At 35.8% G+C, this 16336-nt stretch overlaps 8 protein-coding genes across 9 annotated transcripts; 5 read left to right on the plus strand and 3 right to left on the minus strand.

Annotated features, from left to right (window-relative positions):
- The first annotated feature begins 24 nt into the window (after positions 1-24).
- LOC128385862 (ADP-ribosylation factor GTPase-activating protein 2-like) lies at positions 25-2300 on the plus strand. The gene is given in 7 exon segments (XM_053344793.1): positions 25-240; positions 312-902; positions 998-1013; positions 1016-1393; positions 1526-1724; positions 1791-1929; positions 2017-2300. Coding segments are annotated over 7 exon segments (1629 nt in total). The 5' UTR covers positions 25-165; the 3' UTR covers positions 2248-2300.
- Positions 2301-2455: 155 nt separating this feature from the next.
- On the plus strand, positions 2456-4459 carry LOC128385864 (poly(ADP-ribose) glycohydrolase-like). Its single transcript, XM_053344795.1, has 2 exons — positions 2456-3347; positions 3406-4459. The coding sequence occupies exons 1-2, from the start codon at positions 2818-2820 to the stop codon at positions 4364-4366; spliced, it is 1491 nt and encodes a 496-aa protein (XP_053200770.1). The 5' UTR covers positions 2456-2817; the 3' UTR covers positions 4367-4459.
- Positions 4460-4494: 35 nt separating this feature from the next.
- On the plus strand, positions 4495-5557 carry LOC128385867 (syntaxin-5-like). The gene has a single exon (XM_053344798.1). The coding sequence runs from the start codon at positions 4569-4571 to the stop codon at positions 5478-5480; it is 912 nt and encodes a 303-aa protein (XP_053200773.1). The 5' UTR covers positions 4495-4568; the 3' UTR covers positions 5481-5557.
- LOC128385865 (LIM domain-containing protein jub-like) lies at positions 5507-7184 on the minus strand. The gene is made up of 3 exons (XM_053344796.1): positions 7022-7184; positions 6731-6962; positions 5507-6663 (listed from the first exon to the last, which is right to left on the minus strand). Exons 1-3 carry the CDS (start codon positions 7091-7093, stop codon positions 5741-5743), a joined length of 1227 nt encoding a protein of 408 aa, XP_053200771.1. The 5' UTR covers positions 7094-7184; the 3' UTR covers positions 5507-5740.
- Positions 7185-7404: 220 nt separating this feature from the next.
- LOC128385873 (eukaryotic translation initiation factor 1-like) lies at positions 7405-8276 on the minus strand. The gene is made up of 3 exons (XM_053344805.1): positions 8097-8276; positions 7853-8007; positions 7405-7708 (listed from the first exon to the last, which is right to left on the minus strand). Exons 1-3 carry the CDS (start codon positions 8134-8136, stop codon positions 7562-7564), a joined length of 342 nt encoding a protein of 113 aa, XP_053200780.1. The 5' UTR covers positions 8137-8276; the 3' UTR covers positions 7405-7561.
- Positions 8277-8366: 90 nt separating this feature from the next.
- Positions 8367-9762, plus strand: LOC128385870 (FAD synthase-like). 2 transcript variants are annotated; one of them, XM_053344801.1, is made up of 3 exons: positions 8367-8501; positions 8583-9246; positions 9364-9762. In XM_053344801.1, exons 2-3 carry the CDS (start codon positions 8657-8659, stop codon positions 9494-9496), a joined length of 723 nt encoding a protein of 240 aa, XP_053200776.1. In that variant the 5' UTR covers positions 8367-8501; positions 8583-8656; the 3' UTR covers positions 9497-9762. The 2 variants fall into 2 exon arrangements, with proteins under 2 accessions (XP_053200776.1, XP_053200775.1); XM_053344800.1 differs by having other exon boundaries at positions 8368-8501; positions 8549-9246.
- Positions 9763-10142: 380 nt separating this feature from the next.
- On the minus strand, positions 10143-11409 carry LOC128385866 (syntaxin-5-like). Its single transcript, XM_053344797.1, has 2 exons — positions 11250-11409; positions 10143-11176 (listed from the first exon to the last, which is right to left on the minus strand). The coding sequence occupies exon 2, from the start codon at positions 11129-11131 to the stop codon at positions 10220-10222; it is 912 nt and encodes a 303-aa protein (XP_053200772.1). The 5' UTR covers positions 11132-11176; positions 11250-11409; the 3' UTR covers positions 10143-10219.
- A 200-nt stretch (positions 11410-11609) lies between these two features.
- LOC128385861 (oxysterol-binding protein 1-like) lies at positions 11610-15460 on the plus strand. Its single transcript, XM_053344792.1, has 5 exons — positions 11610-11931; positions 12027-13416; positions 13484-13801; positions 13861-14030; positions 14092-15460. Exons 1-5 carry the CDS (start codon positions 11795-11797, stop codon positions 14498-14500), a joined length of 2424 nt encoding a protein of 807 aa, XP_053200767.1. The 5' UTR covers positions 11610-11794; the 3' UTR covers positions 14501-15460.
- The last annotated feature ends 876 nt before the right edge of the window (positions 15461-16336 follow it).

A 16336-nucleotide genomic window follows, 5' to 3' on the forward strand; every position in this document is an offset into this window, starting at 1 on the left:
TTTCCATAGAAACGTCGATGTACCGACGCCATCTGGTGGTTCGTTTTGTTAACGATTCTTTTCATGTTGAAATTTTGTTTCTTTTAATTTGATTGTAATTCTCAGTTAAATTGATTGAATTCCGAAAGCCTTTCTCATACAAGTTGATCTATTAAGTGTACTAGAATGTCTGACAACAAACCAACAAAGAACGAGTTATTAACTATTTTCAATAAATTGAAGAATATCCCTGCAAACAAGGTCTGTACAATTGTTTACTCTTTTCTTGTGTGATGATGTATCACTTATTTGGTTTCATTTACTTTTTATAGCAATGTTTTGATTGTGGAGCTAAAAATCCGTCCTGGGCTAGTGTCAGTTTTGGCATTTTTATTTGTATTGATTGTTCGGCTAGACACCGGTCACTTGGAGTCCATGTGTCATTTGTACGATCAACGCAGCTCGATACAAATTGGACTTGGCTTCAAGTTGGTTCAATGCAAGCTGGTGGTAATGATAACGCTTTGGCCTTTTTCCAACAACACGGTTGTACCGCTAAAGATGCTCAGCAAAAGTACCACAGTAGAGCTGCTCAGTTGTATAAAGATAAATTAGCTGCTCAGGCCATGAAACTATATGGAACCGAATCGTTCAAAAGTCTTCCTTCAGGAACAGTCTTTAGTTCAGACACACAAGAGACTAGTGCTAAGCTTGATTTTTGGTCTGAACAGGAACAAGAAAATCGTTCATCAGTGGCCGTTGATAAATTCGAGAAAATAACTGATTGTACCATGGTAACAGCGCCTACTGAATCAATAAATTCTAGCAAGCTTAGTGTTAATTTTACTGAAAGAAAAGAAGGTAAATCAGATTATAAGCCTGTCATTGGTACACGTAAACAAACAACTAAAAGAGGAGGAGGAGTAAGTTTATTTATTCAGATTCTTTCCTGCTCTTGAAAAACACAATTCGACACACAATTAATACGACCTTTAACTACGTTTAATAATATTTTAAGTTAGGATCAAAGAAAGGATTGGGGCTCAACGGATCAACACCGATTTTAGTGAGATTGAAAAAGAAGCTGTTAAGGCTGAAGAATTGAAAGCGTCCATGACCAGAAACGAAACAAAATCTTTATCGAAAGAAGAGGTAATCAAAACCATAGAAGAAATTGACACAACATACAAGGATCTAAGTGAACGAGCTCGAATAACCGAAGAAAAGCTGCGAACTGTTGACCCAATTAAAGCTCAACAATTTGAGAGGCTTGGAATGGGATTTACTGCTGCTAAAACTGGCGTTTCTCATTCGGCAAGTTCTGATATGATGACCCTCGAACAAACCAATCCAACAAAATCAGAAACAACAATAAGCTCTCGAAATTATTTCATGGATAAAGCACTTGAAACAGGTAAACATTAATTTTTTCTCACATTAATTGAAGCAACGTTATAATTGCTCATTTCTCATATGATCTCTCTCTCTCTCTCTCTCTCTCTCTCTCTCTCTCTCTCTCTCTCTCTCTCTCTCTCTCTCTCTCAAGGTTTCGAGGATTTAATTATTGGAAGCCATCGAGATGTGGGCTCTCGCATCGAGCTTGAATCTTTAGGAGATAATTTTATCGTACCAATTAAACAAAAATCAAGTAAATTTTTCGAAGACTTTGATACTGCTTCTGGGTTCAAAAAGGATAATGATGTTCCTGAAATTCTTGATGAAATTCCATCCATCGATGAAGAAAAGTACTTGTTGTTTATTTTGAATTTCAATCAATATAATTTAAATTGTCTCTCATTACTTGTATTTAGAAAGCCGATCAGAAGTTCGTCTCATGGTTATTACAAATCGTCAACATCGACTACTTCCGATGTCCAAGCCCAGAAGAAATTCGGACAAGCGAAAGCAATATCATCTGACCAGTATTTCAATGATGGTCGTTCTAGTGAAGTAATAGATCATTGATAGCAGAAAAATTCGAATCATTTGATGAGTTTTAAATTTCTAACTTTTGTTTTTATTTCTACAATTTCATAGTTCGAACAACGTACAACTCTATCGAAATTTGAAGGGTCCAATGCCATCAGCAGTGACGATTACTTTGGTCGAGCGAGCAATCGAACATCTTCAAGCTATGCAAGTGGACTTTCCAATGTGACTGCTAATTTATATGATGTTAAGGAAGGAGTTCGAGATGGAGTCAGTCGTGTCGCAGGTCGCCTTTCCTCACTCGCAACTGACGTTATGTCCTCTTTCCAAAAACAATAAACTTTGGTTGAAATAATTATCCAATTTTAATTTCAATTAAATTTTAAAACTTTCGTTGTCTTTGTTCTCATTTTTCTTCTAATTACTGTGGGTCTCTTTTATTAATGGTGATTCCAATCGTGATTCAGTGCTGGTACTTCGGTTTTGTTCATCGAAACGTTCACTTGCTATTTTCATAGTCTATTCTCAATCATCTAATAATATTTAGTCACTTCAGGCAATAGATAAACTGAGGAAATTTTTCTGAACGATTTGAAAATCAAGTGAGAAAAATTACTCAACTAAAGTTCGGACTCAATATTTTACAGCACAACTTTAAATTCCTTAGAATCAGTAATTTAACGTTTGAATTAAATTTGATAATGGAAATCAATCAGATTATCCGCGAGTTAATCCACTCAAATAGATGGCGATACTAATTATGTTAATTAAACTTTTTCATCTTTTGTTCGATTAACTTCAATATCGTCTGAAGTCAGTGTTCAATTTTGCAATTGAATAGAAATTGACCATTTCAAATTATCTCTACAAAGTGCTCTCCTTTTCACTCAACCCCAGTTCCAAACTACCATGAAAGCTCAGGTTTGTGCACCGTTAGGTGAATTGAGACCTGGACCCGGTGTGACCATATTTCATGGTTCAACTTGTGACAATCAATCGTCTGAATTTAGTGAACATGTAAGGATGCCTTTTGAATTGCCACATCGATGGAATACCGTTCAATTGGTGGACAAGGAGCTGGAAAAGACGAAAATAAAATCATTTTCAGAATTGGCTTCGATATTGTGTCGAATCAATCCGAACTGCATAAAAGACGATTTTGATATGCTGGAAAGAGTGATACTAAGTCTGGACGCGGAAAAAAAATATAAAAATTCTAAAAAATCGGTAGAATTTTACCGTCATACTTTTCCGTTCATCGTGAAATCGGCTGTGGCATTGAAGAGGGTTATTCGTCAAAGGATTCCAATCTTGAAACAGAAAATGAATCATTGTCTCTTCTTCGATCAAGAGCAAATATTGTCTCTCCTTGCGAATGCTTTTCTTGGCACTTTCCCCTATCCAAGAAATTCTGAATTGACTCATTTCACTCTTCAGCAGTAAGTTGGATTAAATTGAGTTCGTTTTCATCGCTAATCAATCGACATTTTCTTTTAGTCTATTTTCTAGACCGTGTTGTATATTCAGAAAGAAAGAGCATAAGCTAAGGTCTATACTCAATTACTTTTTTCGAGCCTCCAATAGGTCATCCAAGTCATCGCTCAAAGGAGTAGTTTCTTTTCAACGACGATACTTAGCCCCAGAGAAAATTCCTGTTTGGTCGAATTGCTCGTCGACCCTGTCAAAACTGATCATCGACAATCACGGAAGTTTACAAAGGAACGGAAAAGGAAAACTTCGAGTCGATTTTGCCAACAAATTTTTGGGATATAAAACTTTGAAGAATGGGTGCGGTCAAGAAGAAGTTCTTTTCTGTACTCACCCTGAACTTATTGTGTCGGTGCTTTTCACTGAGTCCATGCTGGACAATGAAGCGGTCACAATAACTGGTGCCGAACGATTCAATCGCAGCTTTGGCGAAGGCGACTCTTTCCTTTATCGTGGAAGCCATAGTGATGTCACGAAATTCGACTCTTGGGGTCGTCGTCTTAACGAGATAGTAGCAATAGATCCAATCAAATTCGATCCTGGCGCAGGATTGAGTCAATATTCTACTAATTTAATCGAAAGAGAATTGACCAAAGCATATTGTGGATTCATGTTGAATGAATATTCGAATGCAAATGGTCCCATCGCTACTGGAAACTGGGGTTCTAATACTTTCTGTTCTGATCATCAACTGAAGTCATTAATTCAATGGATCGCAGCCTCGGCATGTAATCGCGAACTGTTTTACTTCACGGAAGCGAACCATCGCCTGCTCTCTTTCCATCTAATAGCTGCTTCTCTCGAAAAGTTTACAGTTGCAAAACTTTATCGATATTTGACCCACTTTCAATACTCTCTCGAAATTGATAAAAATACTAATAGTCGATATAACCCAACCTTTACTTTATTTCATTGGCTGCGTGAGCGACTAAACAGAAATACCAATCATGTTGTACATAACATTGAATGATCAGCTCGAAATAATTTGTAACCTTGTCATCTAATTTAGTTTATTGTAGCATCACTTTGATAATGGACATTAAAAAGTTCCAAATAATTTGAACAATTACTACTTGAAATTGATATTCTCTTGTTAATTAAACTTTGTATTGTTTTCTGGTTTACAGATTTTTCTATTGTTTTGATTAACAAGTCCCAATGACAATTGAGGTATGGACCGAACCAACGAATACAAATTGACTCTCAAATGGATGGAGAGTAACAAGATCAATTCAAGGAAAGGCTTCCCCGATAATCCAAAACCTTTTCACTATAATGATTTCATGAAATCAACTCGTGCAATATTTTCGGAACTTGCAATGACTTGTAGTAAATTGGAAAAGCTGAATGAGTTGGCTCGGAAGAAGACGATCTTTGACTCTGATGAGTCGAGTGCTCAACTTAGTGAACTAGTTTATATTATCAAGAAAGATGTAAATTCGCTTAATCAACAGATTGAAGAATTGAGACAAAATCAGCTTGCAAAGGTGAAAGATGGTAAACGTCAGAATGTCGAATCTTATTCGAAAAATGTTGTACTCAACCTCCAAGAACAATTAGCAAGTGTAAGTAGCGATTTCAAGACAACACTAGAACTCAGATCTCAGAATATGCAACAACAAAAGGCGAGAAGAGAGCAATTCACTGGGTCCACTCCATCGACATCTAATCAATTGCAGCAACGAAAGACAACTTCAACGATAATTGACTTTGGAGATGAACCATTAACACTTAGTAAATCAAATCATTCGCAACAACAACAACAACAATCACAGGCACAGTTGCTCATCTATGAGGACAATACATCACAATATTTGGAGGAACGAGCGTCCACCATGCAAACAATTGAATCAACGATAGTTGAACTCGGAGGAATATTCAATCAATTGGCTACAATGGTCCAGCAACAAGATGAAATGATTAGCAGAATCGATGCTAACATTGCAGATACTAATTTGAACGTTGAAGCTGCTCACCAATCTTTATTGAGATATTTCCAATCAGTCACCAATAATAGATGGTTAATGTTCAAAGTTTTCGGTGTTCTCTTCATCTTTTTCTTATTATTTGTCATGTTGACATGACAAATTCATCTCTGTGATTTTAAAAATTCCATTATGAAATTGTAACCTGTTTATTAACAGTTTATTTTAAAATATTATATCAATGTTAACCACTACAAAAATTATCTTTTTTTAATTTTCCTTCATTTCCTAAACTCCATCTTTCCAATTGATGATTGATTCGTTTGTGCGTTTGGTTGGTGAGAAATGATGAGATCGTGGTGATTCTTGTCGTGAAGGAAACAAGTTCACTTTATGGACGGTGGGAATTGATTGGATACTCAAAAAGTACCAAGTCTTTTGAGATGACAATCTCTACAAAGTAGATGACCACTCAATGGATAACATCTTTGGGAAGGTTCATCGGTCAGTTGCATACCACAATCTTCACAAGTATAACAATCAACATGATAATCTTTGTCCATTGAGACAACTCGAACTGTTTCATCAGATCCTTCGAGAGGAGTAATAGCACCACCACAAGAGGCACATTTCGGGGCATAAGCTCGATGATAATCGGCAACGCAATAAATTTTATTGTTCATATCAATTGTGAAAGGAACTCCATCGAGACACTCGTTGCAAGTACAACAGCGAAAACAACCTGGATGGTATGATCTTCCCATAGCTTGGAGTATCATTTCGATTATCAGATGACCACAGACAGCACATTTCTCAGCGGTTTGTTGGAACCCTGAGTAAAGATAATCTTCTTCACAATAAACTTTTCCGTTAACATTGTAAAAAGCTTTTCCTCTCAAGACTCGACCACAACAACAACAAACAAAACAGGATGTATGATATAAATTTCCCATCGCTTGACAGGCTTGATCTGCACCTTGGATCTTATTTCCACAGGTGTGACAAAGGCCAAAGTGAAGGGATTTATCTAATTCATCCTCTATTTGTTTCATTAAAGCTTCATACTTTTTCTCAACTTCGATTGCTCGCTTCGGTCTTGGAGGTGTCACGTTATAAGAGGTCAGGTGAGGCTTGGGTGCAGATGGAATCGGGGGAGGACGAGAAAGTTGCGTCGGTTCATTCACATAGTTTGGAGCTTGTGGATGTCTGTAAGAGTGCTGAGTCCTCTGCTGTTGGACCGTAGTTGTGTAGGAAGCTGTCACGGGAATGGGCAGAGCGTGGGGTGTGGTTCTCAATATATTGACTGACATCTGATAAGATGGTGGTTGTTCCGAAGTTTTTCCTAAGTCAAGAAAAGATAATTCAAATCAGTTGGGCTAGACAACCAACAATCTAACAACAATTCATACTTGCTGGTGGTGGTGGTGGAGGCGTTGGTGGTTGTGACGGTGGTGGTAGTAGAGGCGGTGGAGGTGGAGGTGGAGGTGGCGGAGGAGCTTTTTTACCCAAGTTGGCGTATATTGGAGGAGGAGGTGGTGGCCTTAACTCGTAATAGGCCCTTTGATTCCCTCTAGAATAATACTCTTCTCCTCCGAGACTATGTGAGATTTGAAATCTAGAAAAATTGGAACGCTGGTCAAACTGAACAAAAGAAAAGAAATGTCAAAACATTGAAAGAAAATGGTCCGGTCGCTACTCACTTTGGGTGGAATATTTTTCGACAAACTCAGAGTGGCCAGAAGTTCGCTCTTTGAGGGTTTTCCTTCCGACATGATTAATCCGCGAATAGAAAACTAATTACTCAACAATTAACAATAAGAAGCAAATGAATCAACTCAACCAGACAAAACTCAAGTTTCCATCCACTTCTAGTGCCATCTCTTGACATGATCAATCCAATGCAACGCACAAAATATTTGTGCCTTTTTTGAATCAATTAAAGTTCCGATTTTGGCCTCAATTTAAACCTTTAACATCTCATCATTTTTAATTCAATGTACTTTCAAGAATGGAATATTTAACCATCGTTAATCATCACAATACATAACTTCAACTGGTGCAAAGTAATAAAAATAGCAAAATGTTTCAACGGATAATTGTAACTTTATTTTGAATTTGGCCATGGTTAAGCGTTTATCAAGGGTGGATATATTTCAACACGTTTTAACAATTGAATGAAACGTCTTTATTTATTCAGGTGAACGAATTGCTCTTAAACCATACCAAAATAAGATGGCATCTTAAAAACCATGGACTTTAAGTTGCTCCGGTCTAGCGATTCCATATTTAGTTAAAAATTGACAAATATTGTTTCGCTGATCACCTTGAAGTTGAATTACTTCTCCATATTCAGGGTGTTCAACTACCGTTCCGTTACAGGCAAATTCCTATTGGGAAAGAGAAAATGTTATAGAAGAGTTGATAGGTGAAACAGGAAGACAAGACGAGAGAAACAGGTTATCATGAATAAATGGATGGGACGCGGCAACAGAAGATAGTCAAGTGTTGGAAAATCATCATCATGTTCTTACCTTCTTGCAAGCCTTGACAATCTTTTTCTTATCATAATTATCAGCTATCCCCTGGACAGTGGTAAGTGTCTTACGACCATTCCTTTGCTGAATACGAATGTGAATTAAACCGTCATGAACAGTATCATCAGCTTTGATAGCATCCGCGAAGGGATCTGCAAGTAGGAAAGACAAGGTATCACAAGTGAGAAAAGGGTTTCAAAGAGCAGTGAGAAGGTTCAGACAAATGACTCAATCTACTTACCAAAAGTTTTCAAATTATGTATGTTACTACTAGACGACATGAAACTCCTGTAAGAATCAAAGGAAATAATAAATATCAAGAGAACAAGAAAAAATAAGATTACAAATAAAAAAACAATTAAACAAGAAAATCTAAAGGACAAAATCAACACGACGAGTCTCAAGTCTCTAAACTATAGGAATCACCACAATCCACAAATGGACCACCTCTTTTGATGGAAGGCAAGTGTCGCCATCTGAGGATCGTTTCAATCAACTCTTTTTGTCGCTTTGCTTTGACCTTCGACAATCAATTGGATCAACTGATTGGCCCTTTCATCTCGACGATCTGGTGGTACAGAGGCAACTCAAGGCCCAGGAGCCGACCCATGGCGCCTTGTGGACCAGATTGTCTTCTTCTTTTCTGGTAAGATGATTACCGCTGATCACCAGACAATCAATTAATCTTATCAGTTCTCATTGTCTTTTCCCTTCTGTTTTCGTTAAGGTTATTTAAAGTGTCTTTTGGTGATCGTTTGCTTTCATCTTTCCCTTTCATCTTTTGCTCTGCTCTTTTGGAAAATGTTGAAGCAACAGCTTGTTGACTTGTGGACATCGCAATTGAATCAATTTGCTTTGTTGGAGGGCAATGAGAATGTACTCGAATCCATTTCGGTGATTAACAAATGCCTTGAAAATGTTGATTGTGACAAGAAAAGGTTTTGTGTCAGTTTCAATGGTGGTAAAGACTGTACGGTTTTACTTCATTTGGTTTATTTACTTATGATGGACAAAGTCAAACAAAGAGCAGCTTTTAATCAGACTGATGATGTCAAATTGATGACCTTGTTGATTTTGATGCCTGATACATTTCCTGAGCTTGAGGAGTTTATTAAAAGCTCTGTTGAAAGATATAATCTTGGTTTGGTAACATTGGATGGACCCGATTTCAAGGAAGCTTTGAAAAACTTCAAAGCGGAATCTTCTGTAAGCCACATCTTCATGGGAACAAGAAAAACTGATCTAGTCAATTCGATTTCATTTTTTGAACCCACCGATTCCGATTGGCCTGAATTCATTAGAGTTAATCCTCTACTCAATTGGTCTTATCATCAAATTTGGAGCTTCCTCCGTTCACTTGAAGTACCTTATTGTTCACTTTATGACAAAGGGTAAGAACTTGCATCGTCTCAACCCAACGAAATCAAAGTCTGTCAAACTGTTGATCAATTGATTGTTTTCTCTCTCTCTCTCTCTCTCTCTCTCATTTCTTTCCTCCCAATCATTAGGTACACATCTTTAGGCACTTCTAAAAACACCATTTTAAATCCTAAACTCAAAGACCCTTCAGGAACCGGTTATTTTCCAGCTTATATGTTGAATGATGGAAAAGATGAAAGGCAAGGTCGATATAAATATTAGAATGGAATCAAAATAGGAATCTAAATATCAATGAGCTCATGTCAATTTGTTGAGCTGATTAACTAAATAACTAGTATACGTTTTCATGAATTCGCTGCCTCAATTTACACTATTTTCTGCTAAGACATTGAATTTCATTGAATTCATTTTGTATTAACTTTTTAATAGACTCAAGTTAATGAATCCAAATACAAAAGTCTAATTTAATACTTATCATTATGAATACAATTAATATTAAAAAATAATAGTTTAATTATTATCATTGAGACCAAGGTGATTCATTTGATTTATTCAATTATTAACCAGCAACCAGTTGATGAAATCATCTCCTAGTTACCAGAATGGATAAGATTCTAAAATTATTTTCTCTATCGATTGTGAGCCGAAAAATAGTCAAGCCGAAAGTCGATCAGATTAACCCAATCAACATCTTGATTAGAATGAATTGCAAGTTGATTATTTTCTCTAATAGTAGAATTTTGAGCGTTTCTTTCATTTCATTTCAATTCATCATTTGTTTGCTTACAAGCTTAAAGATATTGTGAAAATTTACTGAATTAAAATCTGATACTGAGACATCCTGATGATTTCAAAAGTATCAATTGGATAATGAAGAAATTAATTTTTGTAGTGGTTAACATTGATATAATATTTTAAAATAAACTGTTAATAAACAGGTTACAATTTCATAATGGAATTTTTAAAATCACAGAGATGAATTTGTCATGTCAACATGACAAATAATAAGAAAAAGATGAAGAGAACACCGAAAACTTTGAACATTAACCATCTATTATTGGTGACTGATTGGAAATATCTCAATAAAGATTGGTGAGCAGCTTCAACGTTCAAATTAGTATCTGCAATGTTAGCATCGATTCTGCTAATCATTTCATCTTGTTGCTGGACCATTGTAGCCAATTGATTGAATATTCCTCCGAGTTCAACTATCGTTGATTCAATTGTTTGCATGGTGGACGCTCGTTCCTCCAAATATTGTGATGTATTGTCCTCATAGATGAGCAACTGTGCCTGTGATTGTTGTTGTTGTTGTTGCGAATGATTTGATTTACTAAGAGTTAATGGTTCATCTCCAAAGTCAATTATAGTTGAAGTTGTCTTTCGTTGCTGCAATTGATTAGATGTCGATGGAGTGGACCCAGTGAATTGCTCTCTTCTCGCCTTTTGTTGTTGCATATTCTGAGATCTGAGTTCTAGTGTTGTCTTGAAATCGCTACTTACACTTGCTAATTGTTCTTGGAGGTTGAGTACAACATTTTTCGAATAAGATTCGACATTCTGACGTTTACCATCTTTCACCTTTGCAAGCTGATTTTGTCTCAATTCTTCAATCTGTTGATTAAGCGAATTTACATCTTTCTTGATAATATAAACTAGTTCACTAAGTTGAGCACTCGACTCATCAGAGTCAAAGATCGTCTTCTTCCGAGCCAACTCATTCAGCTTTTCCAATTTACTACAAGTCATTGCAAGTTCCGAAAATATTGCACGAGTTGATTTCATGAAATCATTATAGTGAAAAGGTTTTGGATTATCGGGGAAGCCTTTCCTTGAATTGATCTTGTTACTCTCCATCCATTTGAGAGTCAATTTGTATTCGTTGGTTCGGTCCATACCTCAATTGTCATTGGGACTTGTTAATCAAAACAATAGAAAAATCTGTAAACCAGAAAACAATACAAAGTTTAATTAACAAGAGAAAAGGTTGAAAAGAAATTATAAATCCAATTACCTAAAGTTTTTGTATTTTGTATCCTAATGGAAATCAACCGATCACAATAAACAGAGATTGAGAAAAACAATAAGAATTTAAATGATTAGACAATTAAGTCAATTCAATTTGCAATAGGACACATGAGCCTCAACTCCATTTGTTGCCTTGAGTATAGGGAATCAACTGATCACCTGCAAGAGAAAAGTAGTGGAAATAGCTTATCCTTAGAGCGGGTCATTAATCTTCCAATTTGTTTGTCTTTCATTTTCCATCAATAAATGTTTACTACAACTAAAGAATCAGTTGAGGCGAAGGTCACTTTGGTTACACGGAACAATTCAGGAATATTGGTCAACCGAACACTTCAGAAAGGCTGTGATTCATATCGAATTGGGCGCCACATGAACTGAGCTTCTTCTGCCATTGGCTGTTGACACCCTAAAGGATTTTCTCTGCTCTTTGGTTAAGATTAAATTGATTCTGTTTGTGTTGTTTAATTGTGGTCTCTTTTGATCTGTTGGCGATTAACTGTCATTGGTAATTAATTTCGTGTACCCCGATCAATGGCTTCTACGAGCTACTCTGTGTCTCAAGCTCCTGACACTGAGATGAAAGGAACTTTGTGTAAATGGGCCAATTACATGAGAGGGTATCAAAAGAGATGGTTTGTCTTATCAAAAGGGCTTTTGTCATATTACAGGTAAATTCATTTTCTTTCAATTCTCATTTTCCTTGTTATTGTTATTCATCTTTTCTTTTTACGCATTTCCTTTTTGGGTTTACCTCAAAATCAAGCTCTGAAGCTGAGGTATCTCAGAATTGCCGAGGATCAATCAAGTTGGCATCCGCAATCATTTATAAGCAAGATAATATACGTTTTGTGGTTCAAAATGGTGATCAAGTTTTCCACTTAAAGGCTAAGAATGAACAACAAAGGCAAAATTGGATGACAGCTTTACAATGTTCTAAAATGCTGGCTAATCGTCTTCAAGAATCAGAAGATGAATATTATCAGAAACACATTATCAATTCTAAAAAAACTGATCGCTCTCTTCAATTTTTAGAACCTTTGACTGCTAAACTCAATGATTTAACAAATTTCAACGAGCTCATCATTAAACATGGAAGCGCCTTACACAAGTCTCTTGTTGCCTTGGAGTCTATTGAAAATCCCGCTGAGGCTATTAAACACTGCAAAAGTATAAATGAGAAATCAACAGTTTTCCGTGTAACTACCATTCCAATGTTGAAACATTGTGACGACTTTGTGACACTTGCGAGAACAGCAACCAAGAAAATGGAAAAACTTTTAAACCATGAAAGGGAAGCTCGTACCAGTTTGGAGGTTGTTTGTGCTCAATTGGCCAAACAGTATTCACAACTCGAAGAAAGAGTCCAAAAAGAGTATGCTAATAAGAACAACACTGGTGGTGTTAGCTCAGATGAAGATGAATTTTTCGAAGATGCTGTAACTGATTTCGAGGTTCCTGTGCCTGGTAAAGCTCTGCGAGCGAGTAGCCAGGATTATAGTGAAAACAATTGTGAAACAGTTTCTAATTATCATGATGATTCGTCTGGTGGAGATGATTTACTCAGTGACGAAGAAACAGAGGACTCTCCAACTTCTGCTTCAGCCATTGGGGTGAGAGTGAGAAAGAATAAACAGAAAAGTTTGATAACGAATGAAGAATCTAATGTGGATGCTTCAACAAGCATAGAGAAAACTCTAGCTGATAATGATTCAGTTAAATCAACAAGTGTTCCAGGCACACCAAGTAGTGTCGTAGTGAAGGAATTTGGCTTTGATGAAGACTTAAAACCACCAACATTAGATCCTAAACGTCGTACAAAGATACCTGAAAGACCGAATCAAAGTTTAAATTTATGGTCTTTCATGAAGAACTGTATTGGTAAAGAGTTGACGAAAATTCCTATGCCTGTTAACTTTAATGAGCCTCTGTCAATGTTACAACGATTAACCGAAGACTTTGACTATGCTCATTTACTCCATAAAGCAGCAACAATCAGCGATAGTTGTGATCAATTAGTTTATGTCGCTGCATTTTGTGTCTCCAGTTATGCATGTACAGGTATCAGACTGAACAAACCATTTAATCCTCTTCTAGGAGAAACTTATGAATGTGATAGAACATCTGATTTGGGATGGAAGAGTATAACCGAGCAGGTAAGAATTGAATAAGCAAATGAATGGATAATTGTGAATGCTAATTGTGTTTTGTTATCATCAACAGGTGAGCCACCACCCCCCTATGTTAGCACTTCATTGTGAAGGTAAAGGTTGGAAATGCTGGAGTGAATTTGGTTTATCAAGTAAATTTCGAGGAAAGTATTTACAAGTGAATCCAGTGGACATAAGTCACCTCGAGTTTCCAGAGCATGGTTATCATTATACTTGGCACAAAGTCACTACAACCATTCACAACATTATCGTTGGTAAACTTTGGGTGGATAATCATGGAGATATGGTGATTACTAATCACACAACTGGTGATAGATGCCTCTTGAAATTCATACCTTATAGTTACTTTTCACGAGATATTCCTAGAAAGGTAACAAATTGAATCTTTCTATTGGATAGAAATTATTGATAGATATTTCTTTTTCACAGGTAACTGGTAGTATTATTGACGCTCAAGGTGAACCACGTTGGGTTATACAAGGGACATGGGACAATCGAATCGAAGCAGCCCAAGTACATCATAAACGACGATCTCAAAAGGGAAAGTCAATCTATGAAACAACATCACCCAAAGTGGTCTGGCAAAGGATTTATCCTCCGTGAGTTGTCATCCACTGAAAGATATCAACAAGATTTAATTCTCTTTTCCTTTATTTTCAGGTCTGAATATGAAAGAATGTATAATTTAACTGCTTTAGCTATTCAATTGAATGAACCAGAAGAAGGAGTAGCTCCAACCGATAGTCGACTCAGACCAGATCAACGATTAATGGAAGAAGGTAAATGGGATGAGGCTAATCAAGTGAAAGGATTACTGGAAGAAAAACAAAGATCGACCCGGAGAAAGAGAGAGGAAGAAGCTGCTACTAATCCAGAAGCTGAAGTTTCTTATGCACCATCTTGGTTCAAGCTTCAAATCGACCCGATTACGAATAATCCAGTCCATGTTTATAACGGTGATTATTGGCAGTGCAAACAGAAACAAGATTGGTCTCGGTGTCCAGTGATATTTAATTGTGATAAAGAAAATGACTTAAAGTCAGTATCAGCAATAGGAACAAGTGAATAAGATTAAATCAGTTGATCAACAAAGTTATTTTTGACTTAATGTGCCTATTGATGCTTACCCAATGACCGTGACTACTTTTCTGCTCATCAAATTAAGACATCAAGAGTAGCGTAACACATTAGATTACCGATTAATGGATCTTTGTTTTCTAATTGCCTACCAATGCTTTCATAACATCTACAAATTTTTACGCATTTCATCGGCTAGAAGATTTAATTCAAGAAGCGATTGTTGATTTCTAATATCAGACATAATTATTTACCTTTAATTCGGGCGTTTTTGAACTTTATTTGAGCAGTTCTTTGCTATCAAGTTTCTCAATTTATTGATCCAATCATGCGATAAATTTAGCGATGAAACACCAAACATTCACTTGGACTGAAGATTTGATCCAATATTCTTCTAACTTTGCCACATCTTCAGAAAAGTTGGTTGAGTTGAAACGACTCACAAATGTACCAATCGATTATACTCTTGAAATGAGTTTCAATGCTTCATGGATTATAACTCATTGAATATTTATTTTAATGGTTAGATTATTTATATTTATTTGTCTTGGGATCAAGTCTCTCTTAATTTTTTAAATTGCTGTGATTCTTCATTTCTAAGCATTTCTAATTGTTGCTGTTATGGATCCTAGTTTCAATACCACGATGAAGTTATAATATTTTACTGAATCGTGATTCAAGAAATCGAATCATTTCCAGACCAACATTGGACTAATTGTTATAAAAGATGAAAGGATTAAGAAAACCAACATACATTCTCATGTTGATCTTAAGATGATCTTTGATTGAAAATATCTTCTGTGCAAGGAAACATCTAGTCTCACTAATATGTTTTTCTTAATTATATAATTTATTGTACCTTCTGCATCCTTTAATTCAAATCGCTTTGATTACTGTTTTTTTAATTCAAACAAAAACCTCAAGAAATATTAAAATTAATAGTTGTATAAGATTTCTAGAGAAGCTTTTTTCTCGTCATAAACTCCTGAGCATCTTCAACCATTGGGTTTCATGCAATTTGTAAATTATTAATACTTTATTAAAGATTAATGAGAAGCAGACAAAATTGGAGTAATTAACTGCCTTGTAATAATTGCAAATGCTTTCGGCATTCATTCCCTCTTCATTTTAATTTAAAAAAATGCCGATTAATTTATAAATGCGAACGGTCTGAAAGAAAAGTAGAATATGGGATAAAAGATTTAATATTCAAGAATAAGGATATACTTCCGATTAAGGGGCATCGGCGGATCGGTATGTTGGTCATATCATACTTTCGATAATGATGAGTTCAAAAAAATAGATGAAAAGTTGCGCAGATTCGTACTTCCGAAAAATTAAGTGGCAAAAGTGAAATTTTGCATGTGAGCCTATGGGGAAGTGAAAAGTTTTATAATAAGACAAACATTCGATATTATGAATGTCAAATTGTTTTGTAGAATGTTTATCAGTGCAAAAAAAATTCTGTGAAAATTTCGTTTTGATTTTTATTGAAATCGGGTGAGAAATAAAAAAGTTATATCAGATCGAATTTAACATGGGGGTCTATGGAAAATGACGAGTCTTGGCCTGTTAATCTTAGACTATTAGGGTCAGTACCATGAAAACTTGACAACTTGTAGTTCAACTAATTGTTTATAAGAAATTGAGACTAGAATGATAAATTTGCGTCTATTTTTGTTACTTTCAGGTCTAAAACAGACAGTTCATAGACCCCATGTTAAATTCGATCTGATGTAACTTTTTTTATTTCTCACCCGATTTCAATAAAAAATCTCTCAAATTGATCTTTGTAATCTATACGATATATTTCGTTAACAATAAAGTC

This window comes from Panonychus citri, unplaced genomic scaffold (genome assembly GCF_014898815.1).
Source record: "Panonychus citri isolate SS breed McGregor unplaced genomic scaffold, ASM1489881v1 Contig00054, whole genome shotgun sequence".
Taxonomy (NCBI): domain Eukaryota; kingdom Metazoa; phylum Arthropoda; class Arachnida; order Trombidiformes; family Tetranychidae; genus Panonychus; species Panonychus citri.

Excerpts from the sequence above, each read along its gene's own strand:
- LOC128385866 (XM_053344797.1), bottom strand. The coding sequence starts at position 11,131 with ATGGACCGAACCAACGAATACAAATTGACTCTCAAATGGATGGAGAGT.
- LOC128385864 (XM_053344795.1), top strand. The coding sequence starts at position 2,818 with ATGAAAGCTCAGGTTTGTGCACCGTTAGGTGAATTGAGACCTGGACCC. Across the intron at positions 3,348-3,405 it reads ACTCATTTCACTCTTCAGCA|TCTATTTTCTAGACCGTGTT; the intron begins GTAAGTTGGATT and ends ATTTTCTTTTAG.
- LOC128385873 (XM_053344805.1), bottom strand. The coding sequence starts at position 8,136 with ATGTCGTCTAGTAGTAACATACATAATTTGAAAACTTTTG. Across the intron at positions 8,008-8,096 it reads ACATAATTTGAAAACTTTTG|ATCCCTTCGCGGATGCTATC; the intron begins GTAAGTAGATTG and ends TCCTACTTGCAG. Across the intron at positions 7,709-7,852 it reads TTGTCAAGGCTTGCAAGAAG|GAATTTGCCTGTAACGGAAC; the intron begins GTAAGAACATGA and ends CTTTCCCAATAG.
- LOC128385865 (XM_053344796.1), bottom strand. The coding sequence starts at position 7,093 with ATGTCGGAAGGAAAACCCTCAAAGAGCGAACTTCTGGCCACTCTGAGT. Across the intron at positions 6,963-7,021 it reads CGAAAAATATTCCACCCAAA|TTTGACCAGCGTTCCAATTT; the intron begins GTGAGTAGCGAC and ends TCTTTTGTTCAG. Across the intron at positions 6,664-6,730 it reads TCCACCACCACCACCAGCAA|GAAAAACTTCGGAACAACCA; the intron begins GTATGAATTGTT and ends TTCTTGACTTAG.
- LOC128385867 (XM_053344798.1), top strand. The coding sequence starts at position 4,569 with ATGGACCGAACCAACGAATACAAATTGACTCTCAAATGGATGGAGAGT.
- LOC128385861 (XM_053344792.1), top strand. The coding sequence starts at position 11,795 with ATGGCTTCTACGAGCTACTCTGTGTCTCAAGCTCCTGACACTGAGATG. Across the intron at positions 13,417-13,483 it reads GGAAGAGTATAACCGAGCAG|GTGAGCCACCACCCCCCTAT; the intron begins GTAAGAATTGAA and ends TATCATCAACAG. Across the intron at positions 14,031-14,091 it reads TGGCAAAGGATTTATCCTCC|GTCTGAATATGAAAGAATGT; the intron begins GTGAGTTGTCAT and ends CTTTATTTTCAG.
- LOC128385870 (XM_053344801.1), top strand. The coding sequence starts at position 8,657 with ATGTTGAAGCAACAGCTTGTTGACTTGTGGACATCGCAATTGAATCAA. Across the intron at positions 9,247-9,363 it reads TGTTCACTTTATGACAAAGG|GTACACATCTTTAGGCACTT; the intron begins GTAAGAACTTGC and ends CCCAATCATTAG.